The sequence below is a fragment of the Anas platyrhynchos genome, chromosome 2 (genome assembly GCF_047663525.1).
Source record: "Anas platyrhynchos isolate ZD024472 breed Pekin duck chromosome 2, IASCAAS_PekinDuck_T2T, whole genome shotgun sequence".
Lineage (NCBI taxonomy): Eukaryota > Metazoa > Chordata > Aves > Anseriformes > Anatidae > Anas > Anas platyrhynchos.
In genome coordinates this window covers 133,629,525-133,653,984 of record NC_092588.1, presented here as the reverse complement: position 1 = coordinate 133,653,984, position 24,460 = coordinate 133,629,525, and the positions used below count along the sequence as shown (strand labels likewise).

Sequence of the window (24,460 nt, the reverse complement as noted above, 5' to 3'; positions counted from 1 at the left end):
CTGCTGCTCACCACTGCCATGTGGTGCAGTTTGGGCCCAGCCCTTGCAGGAATCACTGGCAGGTTTATTTTGTTAGGGCAATTGTCCTGCTGCTGAACAAATAGCTCCACCTGACCGGCTTTCTGAAGGAGCCAGTGTGAGAAGACACTGCTCAGGATCTGCCTGGTAGGGAGTGAAATACAAACCCAGCCTTTATTTTCAAGGAGCACGAGGAGTGTGCCCCATCCTCTCGTGATGCTGCCACCTGCTCCCATGGGGTGAGAACGAGCTGCAAACAGCCCTGGCTCTGCGCTGGGGCTGTGGCACCCGAGCTTTCTGCAAAGTGAAGGCCTCAAACTGAGCTCAGATGGAGCCAGAGAGGGCTGCATCACCAGCAGGGGAAGAAAGTGCAAGCTCATCAAGGGCGATGCAGCAAGCAGCGCAGGAAGGCGAGCACCGTGGGCTGAGAAGGGCAGGGCTGACTCACAGAGAGCTTTAGGACGGGGTGGAGGACTCTGAGGTGGAAGAGCCAAAGGTCCTGTGCTTGGTGAAGGGCAAAGCAGCCTCCCTCAGCTCCAGGGCCCAGCTCAAAGCCACAGCAATGCGTGTGAGAGGCAGAGGAGTAGGGGTTTGATCTGAAAGGCACTGTGCGGGTGACACTGGGGATGGGCACTGAAGGCATTAGCTAAAAGGGGCAGACTGTGCACAGCACTGGCCAGCCTGGAATTTGGCCAAGCCACAACAACAACAAAAAGTGTAGGAATGGAGTGCCAGGTCCATGGGCTTCAAAACCCATCGTGTGCATAATGGCACTTGGACAAGGGGTGTTTGAAAGGTGAGGGTGATACGGGCTGCCTCCCGAGCCTGAGCACGCAGACCTCACCAAGGAAGGGCCAGCCGAGTACTGGCTGCTGGAGAAGAGGCTCAGCAGCGTTGCCTCAAACCTTTCTTCAAAGAGCCCAATGCAGCAGGGACAAGCCATTGTCTGCAGGCACTCGGCGGCGTTGTGTGGTGAATCTGCCAAGCTGAAAGGTATTTCCTTCAGGGGGTTCAAAACCAACACCCAAACTTTCATTACGTCTGGAAGCAGAGGAGCCCCCACCCTGCCCTGGACCATCAGGAGGGCTTACTGCAGATTACAGCCTGCAAACAGATGACAGTGCCATGGAAACACCTGGGAATAGGTTTCTTCCCACAAAATGTGTGGGAGAAATTCTAATCCGCTTCTGAGTTTTGGCACCCTCAGGTACAAAGCGGAGGCGGCGGAAGCCTGAGAACTTCTCAGGGAGCTTGACGCCATCCTAGCGAAGGAAGGTCCCTGCTGACCAGTGGCAGGTGGAAGAGGTTCCCCTACCATGAGGGCAGCATCAGTCTCAGTGAAGGCCACAGCTCTTCTAGGGGCAGCAGCCTGGCCTCAGGAAGCTTCCAGAGCTGGTTCTTCTTCAAATTCATAAGCAGAGCCACTTTGGCACTAGAAGCAACACACATCCAGAGCGTACCAGTTCCACAGCCTGGATGTGAGTGAGCACAGAGACCAGCGAGCCCTTGCCAAAACACCTTGAGATCTTGGCATGAGTATTTCAAGCAACGCCACTGCTTCCTAGTGCTGTGAGGAGCCGCACAAGGAGCAGGCAAAGCAATTACCACCCATCGTAAAATGCCGCCTGTCTGCAGCGTGACAAGCACCTTGCTCACCTCCTCGCGTCAAGCTCCTCGTGTCGGTGAAAAGCCACGTGGGCGGGAAGAAACCCCTTCATCCCAGGCGGCTTCTGTTCTTTCTGCCCTGTTTGAAGCTCTCTGGAGGCGCTCAGAGTACAGATGCCTTGCGATTTAGATATTCCCAACCATTAAATAACTTACGAGTGATTACCGGCTCTGGAAACTGTCTTCCAGCTTATGCAAAACAGGGACAAGGTTTCAACTGGGAAGCACCCGGGGCCTCAGCTCCACAGCAGTGCCTGAGCAGCGTGGCCGGCCGAGTCCCTTGGCCCCGTGAAGGGTGAAGTCTGGTGGTGCTGGCACGCCATGGGGCACGCAGCCGGGGCATCCCCGAGCAGTCCGTCCCTGCTGAAGCATGATGCGGAGTGGTTTGTCAGGTTTCCTGTATTTAGCAGGTTTAGAAAAACCTGCCCAAGTTATTTTTGAAGCCTGTGGTATGTTTGCTCGTGAAGGCATCCCTGCGAGCTGTGGCTGTTAGGGCAGCTTAGACCCAACCCATTCCTTGGGGACCAGGCAGAAAAGCATCCCTCGGCTGCTGCGTGGCTGAGAAACACAAGGGGGGACTGCTTGAGAGTCCCCCCAGCCCGCTGTCACACCGATGGGTATCACCAATAGCCCATCCTTTTTGTTTTTTTTGGCAAGCCCCCTCATAGGGAGGTGGCAGGACTCGCAGGCAGCCAGCGAGGTCACATTTTATCCAGTTCCTCCCAAGGCTTTGCATAACTCGCCCAGAAGCCCCGAGAAGACAAACATCTAAACGCTGGCCTCAGGGCCTTTTGTTTGTTTGCAAGGCAATCCTGCAATTTCTTGGCCTGTAAACTTTTCAGAGCAGGAATGCGTCCTTTTGTGTCTGGGGGAAGCCGACTGTGCTCGAAAGATCTTCCCCGAGATCTCCGGGCAGAGCTCAGAGCGCTTTGAACTGGGTCACGCACCACTGGAGCCACCACAGGCTCCTTGCTGGAGCCTTCAGGGGCTCTTCAGCCCCTCCATCCCCTCAGCTGGCCCTGAGGAGAGCTGCAGGACAGACCCACCCCCAGGGGACAGCTCATGGGGGAGGCTGGGGCCTGGCGGGGACGGAGCTGTGAGGGGAGAGCTGCTCCCAGGCCTTGTTCCTGGAAAAGGGGCAGCACCCAGGGAGAACATTTAACTTTTATGACAAGATTCAACCAAAAAACCCTGATAGTTAATTCTGGAGAGATACAAGGGGCAATTTTTTTTAACCCGTTTTTGATACAAGGGAGCTGTCAGCTGGGCAGAGGTGGACAGCTGGGGCTGAGGCCTTCTCCCTGCACCTCCAGGTGTGCCGGTACCGCGGGCTGCTCCTGCCACGGCTCCATCTCACTGGTAGCTTCGGAATATAACTTCATCCAAGAAAATAATTTTTATGATGACTCGAAGACAAACACAGCAATATAGCACTTTCCACGTCAGTGTTTCAACATATTGCAATACAGTGTGATATCATGCCCCTTATTTTTCTGCAAGGATATTGCATCTAGGGGTTCTCTCAGTTTACAATCAATATTGCAGGCACCAACACCCCCTGACCCCTCTGAAGAAAACAGCATCCTTCTATAAAGGCCCAATCCTGGTCTTCAGAGGGATCACAGAAGACACCCAACATTATCTTCAACTGACTACGTAGTCAGATTGATTATAACATATTAACAAACAAACAAAATAAAAAAGGGGGAAAGGTCAAAAAAACAAAGCTTGCTTCAATCCTGTTTTCTGACTGAAGAAAAATCTCTTTTTTTTGTGCAACAACAATACCAATGCATTTCTTTTATACACAGGGGGATACAGGTAACTTTGTTCTCGAGCTGCAGGTGTTCCTATAGCCTCCTTGTCCCAGTATTAGCTTTAACTTGAAGCTAACTTCATAAATGAAGCCGAGCAAGCTGTTGGATGTACAATGCCATTTGTGTAACAGAATACCATGTGTGCATCTGTTTGAAAGGTTTATTTCTATCTTCATAAATACATCATTTTCTAAACACTGTGCAAGGCACCAAAAAATTAAGTAAAATCTTTTCTTTTAGAGTATTTTAATCTCTGTTGACTCAATGAAGTAAATAAGAATCTGAAACCACCTATTTGCCAATTACAAGCCAGCAGTTAAGGCAGGTACCATTGATACAGTGCATGAATTTTCTATTGCAGTTATTTAAACAAGCAGCGTTTTACTAGAAGTGCATATACAAACTGAATTCCAAACATCAGCAACCCAAGATAGGCACCTAGTTATGAAATTTCCTTGTATGTGTAGTAGAATGCCAAAGTACTGCCATAAAGTGCAAAGACTATGGACAATAACACTTTCTTTTGAGCATTTTGATACCAGTAACATAATACAACGGCTAAACATTTATAAATGTGGTTTCCATTACAAAAACATGTTCCACATAAAAGCTTCATAATACAATCCAGAAACAGAACTTGTGCGTGTACATATTTAAAAAGTTGAAGCTGTCCTGGCAGACTCAGGTACCGGGTCTCTATTCGCTGACCTCTACAGCCACGCACTAAGTTTATAACCAATTTACACGTACAGTCAGAATCATTCCGCTTCGAGCACCGTGATATCCACTGAGTTTTTCCATTTGAGTGACGATGTGTGACATCCGCCCTGGTAATCTGCAACCGAGCATTGCCTGTAAGATGATCTGGTTCACAGCTCTCACCCAACCCTCCCCAATAAATGGAACCTAAAATTAGTGTCTTCCCAACACAAGCACATGTCAGATGTGGACAAATACATTCATGGTCCCAAACTTAAAACAACTGGTAAGAATTTCACAGTGATCTGGTTAAGGAAGCACAAAGACAAATGATTACGTTTAAGATGAAAATTGCTTTAAAACTCAAATGAAGCTAAATTGTTTTATATGATGAGAAGCTAAAGGAACAAAAGTATTAACCAATTAGAAAAGTGGCTCTTTCCCAACTAATAACAAAAAATCTACAGCAATAAACTTAGGGTCCTACTGCTGCAGCAGCCTTTGAGGTAGGTGGTGATGGCTTAAACCGAGGTAGGTAAAGTCCAAACTTGTTTTCAATCCCTGCAAAAGTGGCAACTGCCAATTTGTAACCACCAACATGGTCAGGGTTAGGAGCAGGGAGCGTGATCCTAGATTTTGGAACTGGCTCTGATCCGGCTGGTTTTCTGCAAAATAATAATAAGAAGAATTAATTTCCATAGCGCAAAACGAGCATTCACAAAAATCTCCTCCAAAAATCAACCTCAGCACACCTCCCAGTGAGTGACTAAATTAAAAGCTGCAATGTACTGACAAATAGCAGTCATGGGCCTTCACCTTCATTGAGACAGGGGATGGTCAAATCCAGATAAAGCTCATAGTCTGCTAATCAAAACTGCAGCGTGGGGAAGCTGTGCTCCAGCAGCCTCTGCTACAACACACAGTCAATCTGGGAACTTAGCAGAGTTTAAATAACTTTTGTGGTGGCTTTCTATCTATTGTCCCCAAAGCTTCCTAAATGTTCTGCAGCTGCTCCTGGTATGTTAAAATAGCAACGTGTGCACCCACATGAACTGCCCGCAAAGGAGGCACAGCTGAGGCTCCATCAAACAGTATTTGGGCCTGGTAACACCTAGAGACTTTTTTGGGTGTCGAAATGCCCTTTACCACACTAACAAGGATTAATGCAGAGTGTGTCCTGACCTGGTAGGTGTCACACATCCCTGGCAGCTTTATCCCCACCCCATTATTTAGCCTCTTGCTGTCTCCGTAACCCAGGTCCCCAGCTCAAAATGGTGACATAAAATGTGGTAACGTCTTGCTGTGATGCAGGTCCTGGAATATCCAGGTGTGGTGTGGCTTAAATAACATGGACAAAACCTTTGCGATGCGCCCTACGTGATGGTAAGGTCCTGCCCCTGACATATCCAGGACACACAGAACCCAGAGCAGCTGTGCGGCCCCGGGCAGATTTGGACACCACATACTTACACTCCCCCGAAGTCCACGTAGAACCATCTCTGCAGGAGCTCGTAAGTCACCAGAGTTACACCGAATTGAGGAGATGATCGGAACACACGAGCTTGAAAGAAGAGCAAACAGTCTCTAAGTGACAAAATAACACACAACTAAAGCTCCCTCAGTGATCAGAGCTGTTTCACACACCTCCCGCTCCTTTCCACAGAGCCTTTGGACCTTCCTCTCGAAGGATCTTCACAAAACAATCCACCACGCCGCTGTAGGTGGTCTGCCCTGCCCGCGCTGCCACCTGGAGCCGGGTTTTGATGACATCCGCGGGGGTCACCAGAGAGGCCGCGGGCATACCTAGGAAGAGAAAAACCATCAGGTTTTTGCTGCCTTCTCACAAGTGCCACAAACCCCAAGGGCAGATGTCATCCTTCAGCCGAAGCTGGGAAGGCAAACAAGCAGCAAGAGGCAGCCGTGGCGGCCGCGGCTCCCCTCTGAGAAAGCCTCTCCTGGAGGAACACCCCTCTCACACGCTTCCTGTCGAGCTGGGAGGCACGGGCTGCATTTTTCGGCGCTAACCAGAAACTTGCATAGCTAATGAGCACAAAGTTTTGGGAGGTGAGGTCGGTCTTTCCTTTTCCTTTTCACGCCTCTCTGCGGTTCCTGGCGCTCCGGCCGCACGCTGTGCTGGAATAGCCTGCACACACACGTCCCCCTCAGCCTCACACAGCACTGCCACCACAGCCAGATAATGCTCAGCAAGGCGCGAGGGCTAGGGCTCGAAAAAAAGGTTCATTTTCCTCGTTAGGGGTGGCAGATTGCTCAGCTGCAAAGCCACAGCTGACATCCTCAGAAGAACACTCGGAGGAAGATTTAAATTTACCCTGGCAGATCATCAGCCGAAGGCAAAAGCTACCAAATTACCAACGGGCAGGACTTCTAAACTCATTCCTGTCCAAACTGGGGCTGCCCATGTTTAGAATTAAGGAGAAAAAAAAAAAAAAAGGCACCAAGACTGCACCCAGAAGACACTGTCTCTTATGGTTTTATTACTTTTCCATCCTGTGTCTGTTCCAAACCAACTTGGTCAGATGTAGATGCATAAATCTCCTCTCTTTTTTTTTTTTAGGCTTAATAATTCTGTAACAAGTTTTGTCCAAACCAGCATGGTCTGGCTTCAGGCACCAAAGCACCCTTCTTGCAAACTGCTTCTGAGAGATGTAAATGTGCGAGTGCCACCAAAATCAGAACTCCCCCTCCCCTCCTGGTCCTCCCCCGGATCACACACATGCTGAACTTGCACAGTGATCAGCCTGGCAGGCAAGCGCTAAAACCCAGCGTAGGTTTCTCAGCTCTAGAAAGGTTGAAATTCCTCTGTGCTTATCCTTACCCACACCAGGATATTGGCTGAGTCTTCAATTTAAATTTGGACTTTTGTCCTTCAAAAGCCAACCAGTGTTTTCAAGGAAAACCAAAGGACGTACTTAGAAACAATTTTGCTTACTACACATTGACTTCCCTCTCCTTATTCCTCATTCCTTATTCCTGAGGATAGTTTGCATTTAAAGCTGTTGGTATTTTTTTTAAATCCTGTTTTCAGAGCTATTTATACAGCACAAAAGACTTCACAGACAAATAAAATTTTACAGGTCGCTGCCCCGAGGAGCTCACAATTGGAACGAGACAAATTACACAGCGGGAGCCGACAATAAAAAAAGAGGAGCGCTGGGAGGAGGAGGAAGTTCGGGGAAGCAATAAGCAGATGGAGCAAATTAGGGAGATATCCTGTAGCTGATATTAGCAGCATCTCTTCAGAACGCGCCGTGGCCCAACAGGTTGAGACATCTGGCGAACAGCACGAAGCAGCGGCAGACCCAGCCGGGTGACAGCCGCGTTGCGTGTCCCCAGCAAGAACAAAAGGGAGGAAAACACACACAGCAACGCCTGCTGGCCAGAGAGGCAGGTGAGCAGCTAAACCCCAGCTTGAACGTCCCAGTACAGAGGGCTGTGGAGAGCTGGTGTCCTTTAGAGCCCCAGCCAGTAGCTGTGAGGTGGCAGGGCTTTGGTTGTGTCCTCCCCTTGGCAAAAGGGAGCTGATGTGTGCACCCCCCACCACGCTTTTCCTGCATCCAGTCAAGATGTTTCTTGTTTTTGTGCGCAGCATGATGAGTGCTCCATCTTTACTGCTCATGAGAGTTAACTTAGAGTGGATTTCACAGGAAGCCCTGAATAAAATTGGCGTTATAGCCAGTTTGGGAAGCCATATCAGCAACAATAAAGGCTGCTTCTGTGCCTGAACTTCAAAGGGGCAGTTATCTCAGTCTGCAATCACCTGACAATGGCTAGAAAGAGAAAAATAGGAAAATCTAAGAAATGACTTGGCTTAAAAATGCCAGCTTATGTTTCAAGTCTGTAAATATGATCTAAAGTTCAAAAATTGTTTTGTTCCACTAAAATGGGTGAGAAATAAGCTGGATGTAAGCTCCGTCCATGAGGGGCTTGGAGGCTGGCTCTGTTTTGGGCTGGGGGAGGGTAGAGGACAAGGGTTTTTAAGCAGCAGCCATTTGAACACCGCTGGTTTTCCTGGTGCCGGGTTGATTCCTCTGGCCTATGAGCTACTGAATGCAGAGCCAGCACACAGAGCCGAGGCCATGAGCTTCTGCAAGGCACACCGACTGATCTGCACTGGCCTCGACCACGGCCAACATCCAGTTACTGGCTGTAAAAGGTCCTTGCTCTTCAGGAGGGACAGCCCCGTGTGTAATCCTGACTGAGAACAGCTTCCCCAGGGAGAAGAAACCTTACAAATCAAACAAACCTTATAAATCAACTACGCAGCAGACTGAAACAAGCAAGTGCTCAGGGTAAATTCTCAGCACCTCTTTCATATCTGGATAGTCTAGGAAGCAGCAGCTTGTGGCACACAAGACAACAAGCTACACCTTTTGCCTTCTTCTGTGCCAAGTCTCTGTTGCAGTGGGAAAGAGAGCAGGATCCAAGCTGGTGACCCTTTCTGAAACTGTTTTCCAGCACAACACAGCCAGACAAAAAAAAGCACCCATCCATCATGCAGCTTCGTAGTGCAGGCAGAACCTTTCCCAAGCCCTCTACGTTTTTACCTTTTGTCATAGTCATGGTTTCAGCTTTATTTTTACATTCCCTCTTCTACCTTATCTTATACGTTCTACTGTCAAGTGAAAGTCTTCTTCTAAACCGTCAGAACTATTTTCAAGCTTTCCTGTTCTGATAAGGATGAAGTCCTCACAAAGCCAAGTAAGTGCATCAAATACTCTGGATAGCAAGTGAGTTTCATCATTTTGTCACATGTTCTGTCTGTGTTCATACAGCTGTACTGCCAGCATGGCTGTTGGATTCCATACAACAAAATTCAAGATTCCTTTGATCACAAGGAATTTCACGACTGCCATGATTTTAGTTTCAGTGATTTCATTTATGAACCATTTCAACAGGACTGTACCAGTCGGCCAACCAGCCAAAGCCAACAGCACAGTAGCTTCACAAGCAACGATTAGAGATGATGACAAAACATTAGAACATAAATCTTTCCCTTCCTTTTACCTCCTGATCATTACGAATAAACCACAAACTTACAGGATCTTTATTTTTAACCCCAACTCATTTCTACAGCATGGTAGAAATGTCATTGGGCACAAGGCTGCAAGTTCTGAGCTTTTCAGAGTTCCCATTGCTGTAACTACTGCTCTGCAGGTGTGACATAATGGCACGCAGAAAGAAGTTGGGGCACTTACCAGCTATAGATCCAGCCAAGAGTAGATTTCCAGGGCTGACCCTCCCATCCTCATTTGCGAATGAAGATTTCAAATGAGCATAGCAGGGGAAGTAAATAGCAGAGAAGGGAATGTCACGCAAAAAACACGCCTTAGCACCCTGTGTGGAAGAAGAGAACAGGTTTTGAGAATGAACAAATTTAACACGATGAACTGTGAACACCAGAAAACGGAGCAACATCACAATTTTTGTCTTATCACAAAGGGCTTATAGGAAAAGCAATTCCTCCTCTCAAAATTTTGTGAGATACACGTGTTTCACTCTGCTGAGTAGCGTCTGTGCATTGTTTCTTGATTCAGTGATTATTATTGTTATATTTATCTTGTCTGTTTGTTCTTCCCTACTACTCCTTAGTAGTGTAGTTATTTATTGGTAATACGGAAAATGTTGTGTGCTGGCATAAACTCTGAGAGTACCTTTGAGAAGTAGTAAATAGTTGATGCATTAGCCATGTGCCTGCAAAGGAAGTTCAGGGTATGTCTGAAGAAAAGTCACAGGCCAGGTCCATCCCTTATCGTTCCCACTTACAACAAATACCTCAGAGAAAACAGTGCCTGGTCCATGCATCCGTGCAGACACTGCAATTGATATTGCAACATGTATCAAGGGAGAGGAAGAGGGCCAGAACACCGGCCCTTTCGCACAACAGTAACGGGGTGATTTATTCGTGATTTTTGGAGTACGAGTGAGCTGGGATACAGCTTGTTTTCAAGCTTCAGCTCCTGATACCCATTTGTTTAAGTGGTACAAACAACCAACGTAGTTAGTAGCAGCGCAGAGGGTTTCAAATTAAGAGGGCAGTAAACAGGCAAGGAAAACTTTGGGGTAGCAGCAAGCAAGCAAAGCTTGCTAAGTTTTCTACCAAGAGGAGGAAAAAAAAGCCTCTACAGGAGGTCAGCCAACATTTAATACCAAATAATATCCCCGCTCCAACAGCAAAAGGGACTCGCAGCCTGCTTTTGCCCAACACGGAGATCCAGAAGACACCTGAGCCTGGACACACCAGGGCTGAGACAGGCGGGCAGACACAAACAGGAGGTGGATTTAGGAAACGGGTAAGCTCAAGCTTCAGAAAGACACGCTTGGCGGACGAGGCTAAGCCTCCTCTCTTTGAAGCCAGGGTGGAGTTGTGGTGAAACTACTTGAGGTTCATCCTCCAGCCCTCCTGGGATGCCCTCGTTCCTGCACTTGGCTGTACAGTTCCGCCAGGGCATGGCTCGCTGCCAGGCATTTCGCAGGTGACGTGCTAATACGCCCAGAATTTAATTAAACCTAATGATATGCCTGCTCCTATCTGGGAGCTTAGCTTGTACTGTAACAGCAGTGAAAACAGACTGCTGATGCAAGCTGGATGCTGGTTATCCAGCAAACACGCAAGGGTTGCAAGGTGTCAGGAATACTGCAAAGCCTGCAGTGCCTTCCAGAGAGGGCATCATGGTAAAATCAGATCCTGTAAGCCTGTCCACGGGAGATGCCAGTATGTGTATATTGAGAACACCTCTGAGAAAATAGAGATTTGATCTAAGAGCAGCCACTAGATCTCTGCTAGTCACTAGGAAGCCACTGGGAAGCTTCCTCAGCTTTCTTCTTGTCCTTTTCAGAATGGGAGCTGCCCATATTCCCTGACTGTCCATTCCAAAAAAAAAAAAAAAGAAAACCCAAAGCACTGGGGTTTTACCAAGCTCTGTATGAAAAAACAACTTTTTAACGATCAAACGTCTGCACTGTACTTACCTCACAGAAAAATTATGAAATTCACTAATGAAACATTCCCAGCCCAACACGGTTTCTTCCAAGGTTTATTTTTAGAGCCTACTTTTCCTCGGAGCAGATCTCCTCGCTGCCTTTGCCCTCAGGGCACATTACTTTTATTTTCCTTGCAGTGTTGCCATTAAGCACTGTGCACACTTTTCCCCCTGAATTTCTTTCATACTCCAAAATATCTCTACATAGCTAAAATAACTTATGGAAATCAATAAACTCCAACTGCAAGCAACCCTTAGCTGAACCTGGGATGCTAATATTCCTCCCCCTTCGTTAACAGGCTCTTCTTCAGAGGACAGAAAGAGCACATTGCTGATATCACCAACAACACGCGTTCGGGGACACCGAGAGAGAGGATGTCCATCAACTCAGTTGGCCGAGTGTAAACAAAACCCGGATCAAAACTTGGATCCACTTGAATAATAACCCGGATTGGCTCCGTTCCAGTATCACAACAGTCTAGAGTTTCCCCCCATCGCCCCGTTTAAAGTCTGGGAAAGCGTGTTTAAAAGCAGGCCTCGTTTAACTTCAAGTTAATCATCCGCAACCGGCCTAGGCCAATTAGGATGGCTTAGGGAAGCTGGCCGCAGTATCTTGAAAAGCAAAAGCGACATTTATTTTGCCTCTCGCGCTTTTTTTGATGTGGACAACGTGCTGAAAGCCATACGGAGTTTTAATCAGTCCCCAGCTAGCCGTAAGGATGGCCTGCCCGGGGTTGCTCTGGCGGCCGAGGCGCAGCCCTGCCAGGCGTGACATGGGTGGGAGATCCTACACGCCTCTTGGCTCCCACCTTCCATCCCTTTAATAACCCTAAAGCTCCTGATCTGGGATACTATCTCACTGAATACACCAATGGAGGGAAAAAAAAAAAAGAAAAAAAAGAAAAAAAAAAACACAACGGATTGTCAAAGATTCTGATAAATAAACCCAAATCAGGGCCGGGGCAGGTTCTTTAGCATGCTAATTCCTGCTTATACCAGCTCTACCTGCAAAGAAGGCCCTAAACAAACTATTTCTACTACAAGGGGAGGGTAATTATACTGACAAAGGCACCTCTGTGTCGGGTTGGGCACAAGGAGCCGGCAGGTCTGGGAGACGCAGGCTTAACCGAGTCTCCTGCAGTGAATGCACATTGTCTAGTGCAGGGGGAAAAATGCCAGACTGGGGGGACCCAGCAGCATTCAAGACAACAGTGGTGCACCTTGTCTGCGAGGGTTATTTAATGCTTCTGGCACCTGTACTTACAGCCACCCCCTCTTTTTCTCCTTTACAGGTTTAGAATTTATTTGGCATGTATAATTGTTATTTTGATCCTATAGCTACAAACAATAGGCAGCATGTCATTTCTTGATCATTTTGCATTCTTCTTGGGTTTTACTACCCAGTTAACCCTTTGGAACCGGAGCCGTGACAGCACCTAACAGGTTTTGTAGCAGTCAGACAAATATTACTGGCATTTGCTTTCAAGGGCTGTAATTTTTTTCTACTGTAAAATGACATTGCCTTAAAAGCCGCTGTAGGTTTTTATTCACACGTGTTTACCCCAACCAGCACACAAAACTGATTTAGCACATCGAGTTGGGGAATAAAGCACTGGTTTCTAACGCTGTGCCAGCAATTCACATTCACTTTGCAGACAAAAATTCTAACACTTAGGCGGAAGGGCTTTTCTTGGAAATAAACTTTCCGAACAGCAGGTTCTCACGTATGAGAACACAGTCACAAACGAGCGTGCTGGATGCAAATTAATATAATTCAAAACTTTTTCTGCTCCGTTTCATATGTTTATCATCTTGCTGCAAACCCACAACTTGAAGAGGCGAAATACCTCGGCTCTTATCAAAAGCTGCCAGGTGGGAGCTCGGTACACATCCTGTCAACTGAGATTACACTTTCCAGGTCAACACACCAGAAGTCCGTTTATGCAGTTGTCAAAAAATCATTGAAGAACAGACTATTGGGAGCTTTTCTCACTCTTTCTGGAAACGCAAGCTCTGTTGGCAGTATCAGCCCAGGCACGAACCTGAGCTAAATACCTTCTAGGAATTGTAATCATGAACATTACCACAACCAGTGTATCCTTTCCTCACAGGGTCTTTCACTACCATATTATTTCCCATCTTCTTGGGAATCACGGAATAACTTTGTTGCACAAAATTAGGAAGCATCACTGTGTGTTATGCTGCAAAGCATTATCCAGAGTGATTATGTGTAAAAGGAGCAATATTTTATTGCAAAATTAATGTTATTTTTTTTATATATGTTCATATGATGTACAAAATAAGTAGGTATACTCACAATGCCAGCATTGAACAGTACGTGAACATTTTAAAGATGTCTTTGGAAACCACTGCGCTATAAATTCAACTGACTTTAATAGGACATTATGCATATTGCTGTAAAAGATAGGCAAAAAACAGATTACCTGATCTTGTACAATCACTTCAATGTTCTATTGTAATCAGAAATTACATGAAATCTATTAAAAACAGTGAAAACCTGAAACGTATCCTTTCTCACTTCTGCCAACATAAATGGTATTTTGCATTAGGTTAAATGATATTTTCCCTGACTGGGATATTCTGTCTTTATATTTTTAAGAATAGCTGTCATCTACGGAACATCTGCAGCTGAAGAAGGATTTACCACCCATACGCTTCCATGCCCTGGTGCTTTCACAGCAACAATTACTGGCAGAAATAAGACAAATAGAGGCAACAAATTCCTTCTGCAAAAGTGCTGCAATGTGCTCCCCAAAGGAGCAGCTGGGTTTTGAGAAGCACAATGGCCTAAAATTGTATTTACACAAGCAGTTCTGAATTTTAGACAAAGGTAGAAAAAACAATATTTGCTTTCTAGCTTTAAAGAACTACAGGGCTTCAAGCCAGCAGTGGGCCTAATGAGCTGTATGTATCAAGTCTTCTTTCTGCTGGAGTTAATTTTATTTCAAAGCTGCATATCATTACAGAAGTGCTACTCTCTTAACATCTAAGGTAGAGTGAATCTGGAGGAAGCTTCCATTTTAAATTGTATTTGTGATGAAGGACAATTAAATGACAGGAAAAAAAATAATACTTGTCTTTAGTTCTTTGGTGGGGAAGGAAGATGAGAGGAGATCTGAGTGATCTGACCTGGACCTCTGTGCACCATGACAGTGTTTTCCCTCCAAATAAAAACACTGAGGGTTACAAGGGTACCTGAAGATAATACTGGTCTTCAAGGATAGCCTCCTGAAAGCACAAGGATGGTCTGCTCTGCTGTGCAGAAAGCTGAGCAGGCGTGTCAGGCCAGCACGGATGGACAGGGAGCTCATGAGTGAGCTCCAGTGCTGAAAGGAAAAAGGAAGCAGAGGCTGGGACAAGCTACCCAGGAGAAAGGCAGAAACACTGCTTGGGTGCGCAGCAATGCAGTCAGCTGGAGCTGGATCTAGAGAGATATGCCGAGGGAGAGTAAAAGGGGCTCCTGGAAGCACATCAGCAAAAGGACAACGAAGGAAATTATGAGGCTGTTGCTCAACGGGGCGAGGAACACAGAGACAAAGAACATGAAAGAGGGTGAAATTACTTCTTTGCCTTGCTTTTTACTAGTAAAATCCGCACTCAGGCTTCTCATCTACATGAGCCTGCTAGAAAAGCCTGCAGGAGCACGGCATTACCTCCAGTAGGCAGAGCACTTAAGCCATCTGCACACAGAGTGTGTGAGGCCAGCTGAGACACCTCCGGTGGTGCTGTGATAGCTGGCTGGTGTCACAGGGAGCCTGCTATTACTGCCAAAAGATCGAGTCAGTCAAAGGGGTTCAGATGACTGGAAAAAAAAGACAAACATCACACCCACCTTGAAGAGGAGCAAGAAGGAAGATCTGGGAAACTACAAGCTGTTTGGACACAGCTCGGTCCCTGGGAGATTTACAAAGCAAATCCTCCTGGAAGCTGTTCCCAAGCACATGAAGGGTGAGGGAGATGTTGGGAACACCCAGTACGGGTGTACCAAACCGTGACTGAACAACCTGACCTCCAGACTTGTGGATAACACGGCTGCACCCTCAGCAGATTACTGGATGATACTGAATTTGGAGGAGTAGCTAGTGGGCAAGGCTGCTGTGCAGAGGGACCCTCACAGCGTGGAGAGATGGGCTGACAAGAACATCATCAAGTTCCAAACAGCAAATGCAAAGTCCTGCATCTGAACTGGAAAAGCCCCGGGCAGCAGGACAGGCTGGGGCTGAGTAGCCAGAAAGCAAATTTGCAGCAGAAGTCCTGGGGGTGCTGGTGGACAAGTTGAGCATGAGTAAGCAATGCCTCCGTGCAGTAAAGACAGCCACACCCTGGGCTGCATTAGCAAGGGTGCAAGGGAAGTGATGTGCCCCTTCCACTCAGCACTGGTGAGACTGCCCTGGAGTCCAGTAGCCAGTTCTGGGCTCCCCAGTACACCAAAGACATTGCCACGCTGCCACCAAGACGGTCAGGTAGCCCGTGGCACATAAGGAGAGGCTGAGGGAACTCTGCCCAGCTCTGACACCTTACTGCTTTCTTCAGCCACCTAAAAGAAGGGTGCAGGGAAGACTCCTCCTGTTGGGAAGTTTTTTTTTTGTTGTTGTTGTTTAGAAACATGAATGTGGTCAAACACCGAGTCAGGGTGCCCAGATGAACTCCAGACCAGCTTTCAACACAAATTAACATTGTAAGTCCAGCAGCGCACAGAGCTGAGATCACAGCAGAGCACTCCCATGAGTTGTTCTGACATGAGCACAGCAGAGCACGATGTTAACACACCAATGAATGGCCCCAAAGAATATTAATTTCCCTAAAACAGGGGGGGCATCAAAACCGTGTGACCCAGCTTCCCACTGATCACCAGCTGGCTCTGCACTTGGACTAGAAAACTGGGATAATTGCGACCATAATCAATACAAGATTTGCTCAGTTGGATGCAAAAAAGGTTGACATAACATTTCCTTTGTTAATTTGTTGACATGTGACACAAGATTTATTTGCCTGTGCATTAGTTTTCTCCGTTAATGGACAACGGGAGCACTGAAATTACCCGTATCGGGGTGCGTGGAAGTTTTTTATTTGAAAATCTACAAAAAGCGTTTCACGGTTAGAAATTAATGCAAAATGAACTAATTCAAACAACAAGCAGTAGATCTTGTTAAGACACGCAGGCATTTGCCTTGTGAAGCTAGGACTGACGTACCCTCAGTCCTTTTGGCTGCGGGTATAATTAATGGCAGTGCATTCTTCCCTGGTGACTGCTATACCGGACTCACAGATTTTCACCCAAATTTTAGCAGAAACGTTTCTTAGGAAGTAAGCAGAGCATGCTGGATTGATCTGTTGTGGTCAGAACAGCTTTCAAGTTGATTTATGTCTGAACTGGGAACACAGAACCGTAATGCAGTCTCCCTGCAGTGTGGTAAGTGAAACAGCACCAAAGCACAGACAGAACCAGAAGAGCCAGCGTGCCACAGACTGGATGACCATTCCTGATTTAAGAGCTTTGTAACTTATCAACACCGAAGTAAACTTGCATTGACAAGCAGTGGAAACACTTCTGCTCTACTATGAGCTGATGGACTGACTGGTAATGTGCTCGTTCATCACAGAAATACAGCTGCTTGAAGCTGTGCTTCTGTTTTGAAAAGAATATCATTATGGTAATATTAATTTCAACATACATCACAACTTCTGGAGTCCACCTTTTATTAAATATGTGATATCTCCCTATTTACTTCATGTCTCTAGCAAGTCTGTTTTCTCTATTGGTAGCAGTACAGAAAATCAGTGATGTTTGCTCTCTGTGGATTTCACCAGCCACCTGCTAGGCTGAGGGAATCCCTTTCCATCCCTTCTCACAGTGAGACCTCTAAGGAGGTTCTGCAGGCAACAGGGGATGGTGTCACTCCACAGCTTCTTCTACCATCCCATGGCCTCCTCCAGACAGTGGCCATCTTCACTTTTTCCTGTAGTGCCATCAGACCTGATGCTAGAATGGAAACTTCACCTGTTGTAGTGTAGGACACAGCACTACGGGCACTGGTTAATGGCTTTTTGGAGGTTGGAACCAGCTATCTTTAAGGACCCTTCCTACAAAAGCCTTTCTATTAATCCAGTCATCAGAAGTGAGTTATTTGGCTGGTCGCCTTCTCATATTCAGATACTGAGCAGTGGTGGAAACCACTGCAGAAAACTGCGGTCAACCCTTCTCAGGGCAGTTTTACAAGAGTTTCTAACAGGTCAAATGGAAAAGAGGGAACATTATACTCTCGAACCAAAGCTGATAGAACAGGCAATTTTTGTTGGGTTTGCTTTCTCTGGGCCACAAAAGAAAGAAAAAAAATATCACAATTATTCAGAAAATACTTCATAGCAAACAGAAAAAAAATGAAAAAAGTATTGACTACAAAACAAAATATTACATTTAAATTTTGGACTGTTAAACAATTTAAAAAAAATAATTAAAGAAAAAACATTTCAAACAAACAATAGAAAAAATCCTGAGAAGTCTAGAATTTTGCTTTCACTTGCAAAATTAAGTGAATCAGTTGGTCCTTAATCATCACTAGCACACGACAGTGTTTAAACATCTGGAATATTTGCATGAAGGCCCATCAAGCCTGTAACTTCAAGATTCATAAACAAAAATATTTTCTAAAATAAGTATTTGTTTTTGTTCTTCTGCAGTAGCGTGTATACATCATTATTTAGTCCTACTAAAAATAAATACACTTGGGGCATCAGGTATATCTTTACGAGGATATGAAAAACAAAGCTAAACCAAAGTGTTAAGATGCAAATGAAAGTCCTGTTCATGTTAAGAGAGACCAGCACAACAAGTACTGAGATAGACACAAAATCCTCATTTCTATTTTATAGTTCTATAGCTAATTTGACTAGTTAAGAGTACAACCATTCCAAATTTATCAAGATAGTTCAGTTCTCTTCAGCACAGTATTTATTATCTGATATTCAACTGCTCAGTACAGCCACTGAATTAATTTACGCGCAGCAGCAGCCACACAGATAGCACCTTCCAAATCTGGTTTAGGCTGAAACTCAGTTTCAACCACTGGTGCCTCTGGGCAGTGCTTTCAGGGGCTGGTGACTTACACGCGATGCAATGAGGTATTAATCCCTGCCTGACCTCGCCAACGCTGACAGCTTCAGCACAGGCATTCAGACAAATGATGCTGATGCATCTAGCACTGCTGCTTCCAGAAGCACCTCAAGGCACCGTGAAGCTCCTCTGATGCAGAACGATGAGTTCCCCATGCTGTGAGGCCACTCTCCTCCCTCTGTGTGGACAGACCATTGTAAGGAATACACAGCAAGTTCATTGTGTTCAAGAAACTAAGCTTTTTTTTTTTTTTTCAGTTTTAATTAATTTCCCATTCCTGATTATTATGTGGCTGCACCAATATTCACAGTGGTGTAAGGAAAGGACAGCAGATAGGACTGCTCTTTTTTCTTTTTTTTTTTTGGCTCCAGCACTAAAATATTTGGTGAATAACAGCATGAGCGTGCCCAATGGCAGAGCTAGCAGTGACTAAGGGTGCACTCGGACACGAGCTTTCTGATGTGGGCTGTGCTCTGTTGGGTGGATGACTGACTTCCAGGTCATTTTCTAGTTTTGCCAAATTTGTCCAGTGTTTGCAGGCAACAAATTCAAATTGGACTTGCAAAAGGACACGAACACAAGGAACAGGGTCAGGGAAAGAAAAGAGGAAGGGGCAGAGAGGGAGAGAGAAACAAAGACAGCAGAAAAGTAAAAACAAATCAAAACCCCTTCTGTAGCTTTTTTTTTTTTTTTTTTTTTTTGTGCAGATAAATGGACTTAATGAATGAACCAACAAAACCACATAGCTTGTGATTAAACAACACTGCCTGTCTTAATGCAAAGTAGTGATGTGACGGCTCATGTTCAGGTGTATTCCTTAAAAATATTCTCATAGCATATACACTAGAAAACACAAATAAGCCGTATCATCTCAGGTTGTATTATTTAAAAATGGAAAAAACACAGCAAACACTGTTGGAAAACTAATAGCAAGTATTCAGGAAAAAAAAAAAAAAAAAGTAGAAATGCTACCTTGAGTCAACTAGCTTGTCATTCTTTCTCATTTTGTGTTTTATTTTTACTAGTTCATGTAAAAGTCAGGAGCTGCCCTCCATTCCTACACAGCCTCAGGGATGCAGACTGTTTACCATATCCATGTTTTCAGTTGTAAATGTTGACCTGATCGACACCATAATGTCATTTACTAGGAGTTTACACAATGGCATCAGCTTCAGTAAAACACCTAAAAAATTAGCAAGTCGATTTAAAGGGAAAAACAACTCCCCATTAAATCCTATTCAGACCTGCTACTTCTCTCCAGGCCAAAACATACATACATCTACTCCCCGGGCAGGCTTCCTCTTTGTAATGTTAAAAGAACAATTTAAAAGGATTGTGAGCTTTAAAATGTGGATGAAATTTAAATATTATGGAGGAGGGGGATGGGGCTCATTTGTTTTTCTGAAGCATCTTCAGTTTACAGTTGCACTGCTGTAAATAAGAAACAGAGGAATCCTACACATTGCACTAGAAACACTGGGACAAACAGCCAGTGTGAAAGCTTTCTCCTGTAAAGTAAACTGTGAAATTGTAAGAAACACCACATGATGCTCTGCAGTGTACAGCATTCATTACAATTTTTGTTTCATTACCTAGCGTAGTGGCTATCTCAAAGTATTCCAGGACCTTTCATACCCCTCCGTATCTTGTCTACTTCATCAGAAAGTGGAAGGCAGTATGTTTGCCCTTTAAATTATACACCCAAGCATACATCCTGTTAGAATCTACAAAAGATGTTTTTAATCCTGCTGTAGTCTGTGTGTGTGCACGTGTGTTTATTGGTCTAACATTAAACCTAACTTTATTTTCATATATTTATGAGTGTATTTATATATATATGTATGGAGGATAATGGAGAAAGCACAAGCATAGAGCACATTCATTAAAGCAGCTTTTCCCAGGATTATTTGGTACGAAGTTCTTCTAAACTAGTAAGAGGAAGCTTGCTTTAGGAGTTTACTTTTACGCTGGGCTCCCACTGTCTGTATTTCCTCACTCCTCATTGTGCTGTAATTAATTCCCATCACCAGATTAACAATGACATCTGGGAAAGCTGCTGAATCAAACACAGAAAAGCAAAAGCATTGCTCCACAACTGTAAGCTCTATATCATGAAAGCAGATGAAAATAAGTCTATTTTTACACCAGGCAGAACATCAGGAATCATAAACTAATCCTCAATGAACAATACTTACAGCCAGATCTGCTGAAATGATAAAAGGAATTTTTAGTGAAATTCAAAAGAACCACACACTTAAAAACACAAGACAGTTCCTTCCCTTAATTAGAAATGAAAAATGAAGATACAATATCACACATACACACACACAAAAAAAAACAAAACAGAATTAAAAAGAAGTACAATTATGTTCATTCATTAAAGTTTGAGGGAGTATTGAGATGATCTTCCGGTTTGAAATATTCATAATTGGCTTTTAACTTATGTATAAATAAAAAGGTACCTTGTAGAGACCGAAGAAGCCCAAGTCCCGTAGCACAGTAAGGGCACTAACTCGTGGTCCAGTAGTAATTTCTCCAGCTACCTGTAATCGAATCTTGACAATTTCTAGTGGATTGGTAAAGATCACTTGAGAACCTCCAGCCTGAAATTAAAAATAGAAGGCAGCATGTTAACTCATTAAATTATTTCCAACATAACGTCCCGATACATTCGAGAGAAGATATTTTTAATCCTGCTGCAATCAGTTGAGTTATTAGCAGATGTGAGTTTTAATATTAGCTAACGAACTGCATCTCACAAGGCAAGAAACCTACCCCACAGGAGATGAATGGTCAGAAAACAGAGAGGAAGCAGGCCAGCCACTGCAGGACACTGCAGCACATCAAACAAACGCTAGCTCAATTCTTGCTGCAAGGATATATTCACAAACGCCAATTTGGGCAATACTGACAAGCCAAGAACATTGTAAAGCGAGTAATGAAGCAAAAGAAAGAATTAGTAACTAAGGAAAGAAATCGAGATGAACCTGTCAGTACTTAGAAAGTGAAAACACTATTGAAGAGTAAAACTCTGGCAGAAGCTTTTTCAATTTTGGCAAGAATTCATACAACAAAGCACCCAGGGATTCCAAAGACCAGAACTGCAGATAACTTTTCATTTTTTAAAATCCCAGTGAAACACCACTTTCGGTGTCATTAAGTGCTGTTTGATTCAAGAATCCGAGCTCCACATCGTTATTTGTGCAGCAAGTAAGAGAGAAGGTCTACAATACTGAAAGATGCCATTAATCACGAACTGTTCAATGTTTTTAGAGTGTCAACCTCCATTTGTTGGTAAGGTATCGTTCAACAGATCTTGAAAGTTAGTCGGATTTAAAACACAATGGTGGGATGCATTTTAGACTCTGAACTAGTCCTAGCACAGCTCATTTCATTCACAGTGTATAGCATAAAACATAACCTTTTTGCTACACCGACAGATCCCCAGCTAAAAATTAGAAAAAATAAAAAAAAGGTTACATAATATAGCCTAGGTGTATTCAAACCTTCAAGCTCTATCTGGCCAAATTCATCAGTGTCCTTCTAATTTCTGTTAATTTCTTAATTATAAGGCCTAGCATCTATGCTCTTTCTAGGTTCAGATGTCACAGACTATCCAAAGGGCAACCCCCACACTCCCCACAACAAAAACGACTAAAATAAAATAAATTCCCCTTAAAAACACTTCCATCCAGCCATGTCTAGTATGCGCACGGTATGTGCACATCTTTTTTAAATTATCCAAATGTTAAAAGAATTAATCACAGCTCAGATTAACTATCATTCAAAATAAAAAATAGGCACAGTAATATGGTTTAAATAATGTGCTGAAGAAATGGCAAATCGCACGAACAACTATTCTTGTCTACCACTTAGACTGAGCATACACGGTGTGGTTACAAATTAAAGTCTTTACATAACCCCCAAAATATCCCAAATGTTTCCTATTTTGACCAGAAAAAGCATGCTCTTGTGTAACTCAACTGGTTTTGACTTTCAAATTGGCATAATTTAATTTAACTGCATTTACCAAACCAGAATCCTGGTACATATAAAATTGCTATTCTTATTGCCATCAGAAATTAGAATGATAAATTATTTGGCACATGCACTGACTTCAGTTTTGCACTTAAAACATATTAAGTAAGCACTCAAAACAAAAAACGAGACAGTTTCTTTTACTTGTCTACTCATCTTGCAAAGTCTCAAAATCAAAAAAAAAATCTTGGAAAGGTTTTTCTGGTGAATTTTAAATTCCTATGTAATAAACAGTACGGTCTATGTATTACAAATATTAAGTGTTCCCACATGCCATCACCCTTTTCTTTTTTATTCCTAAAAGGATAATATCCCAATTGCAAGGTGCTAATATTCATTTGCGAATTTGCTACACCACAGCCATCCCCTAAAATACACTATTTAACGATTCGTATCAACTGATCTAGGTTAGCACAAACAAACTGCTTTCTCTCAGTATGATTCTTGCAGTTCATTGTGCATGACTCCACATGAAGTGGTTCTTTAATACTCACTATGGGAAAACCATATCAAAACTCAAAAGATGACAGCAAAATTGAGTTTAATTTATGATTATTAATGCACCAAAATGTTGAGTAATTTAAAAATCTATAAGATGTTTATAAGTGAATTCCATATTTAGAGAAAGGAAATAGAAACGTACCTGATTTTAAAGGAGAATAAAGGCAAATAATTTCTGAATTTTAACGAATGGGAAGTGTTTAAAGTGCTGGCACACACCAGTGTTTGTGTTTGCATGTCCAACCTGGCTGCGGTGATACTTGGAGCGTCCCATGCTTGTGGCTCTGGCTACATCACACAAGCCTTTCTCTGTTTCAGCTTGCTGTTTGAAAAATGGGGATGCTATTACTGACCCACCTCACATAAGCAGGCTTGCTGTATCCAAATTTTTAAAGCACTGAGAGCCGTACGCACCAGCCATTACCAAAAACACTGGAACAACTGATGTGAGGACTCCTGGTTTCGTTGCCCACAGAGGACATCTAACGAAAGAGACTGGAAATTGCCAATGGAGTCTTCCTACAAATCCGTCTTGGTACTAGCCCAGCACACTGCACAACCTTTGTCATCCCCTGAATTTGACCAAAAGTGTACCCCAAAAATCAAATGATGAGTAATTGAAAGCGATGAGGCAGACGATACCTGACAGAAGGTTTGGGGAGGAGGGTTTCTGCCACCTGCCTACTTTGCGATGGAGACGAAGGCTGGTTTGCCATCAGCCAGTGCACGGGCAGTTCCAATGGTAACAGGGACAGCTGCCTGGTGGGGAGCTGTTATCACCCTGTTATTTTACCGTCTATGCTGGTAACTGCAGATCCTTACTCTCAAAAGGGAGGGGAAGCAAACTGGAGATGGCTACTATACTCTCTAATGAAATGATTTCTTGCTTGTCTGGTACTGGTAACTCCTATTGTGTTATTCATCATCATAGCATGCAAGTGTCTCTCTCATAAATATTAATGGCCATTTCCTCCCGGTGCTCCTGTGAGGAAAGTACAATGACTCCAGTTTTACAAGCAGGGGATTTAAGGTAAGGAGGTTAATTGTATGCCCAGTGTGTGTGTCCCCCTAGGTTGACTAGTAACAGTCTCCAGATACCCTGATCTCCAGATCAGTAGCTTGAATCACAATAGCATTGTTTCTCCCTTCCGTCTGAGTTTTTACTTAGTGAATGCAATGAAAGAAATCTCATTCATCTATTTTTTTTTTCAGTCTCTTCAAGGTACTGGTATAAACTGTTGTGGAGAAAACAGACAAAACACAACCAACACGTCATATCATACTGCTCATTTTATTTGGCAAAAAGTTTAACTTTTTATTTGGTAACTTCTGCAGTTAAAAGTTTATGTCCTCATTTTAAACTTTTAAAGCACACTCCCAAAGGTAAGAACTGGGATACTATTTTCTTGGCCAGAATAAACACAGTTTAAAGCTCGGGCAAGCTCAAGCTTAATGATTTCTCCATTAAACATCACAAAAATCATTCTGGGATAACTTTTATCAAATGTTTGATGTAGGTAGCTCCCAGTAACACCAATTTTTCTAGACTGAAGTTACAAGCTTGAACACCCCCAACTCTGAATTCC

At 44.1% G+C, this 24,460-nt stretch overlaps 1 protein-coding gene across 4 annotated transcripts in view; it reads right to left on the bottom strand.

Moving 5' to 3' along the window:
• Positions 1–3,646: 3,646 nt before the first annotated feature.
• SLC25A13 (solute carrier family 25 member 13) overlaps positions 3,647–24,460 on the bottom strand; it is a 97,794-nt gene continuing 76,980 nt past the window's right edge. For all 4 annotated transcript variants that reach the window (XM_027450822.3, XM_027450821.3, XM_027450820.3 and 1 more), the window contains 5 exons: positions 20,798–20,938; positions 9,416–9,554; positions 5,844–6,002; positions 5,670–5,760; positions 3,647–4,864 (listed from right to left, as the gene is read on the bottom strand). In XM_027450822.3, the coding sequence (XP_027306623.1) occupies positions 4,675–4,864; positions 5,670–5,760; positions 5,844–6,002; positions 9,416–9,554; positions 20,798–20,938 (720 nt within the window). In that variant the 3' untranslated portion in view covers positions 3,647–4,674. The remainder of the gene's footprint in view (positions 4,865–5,669; positions 5,761–5,843; positions 6,003–9,415; positions 9,555–20,797; positions 20,939–24,460) is intronic.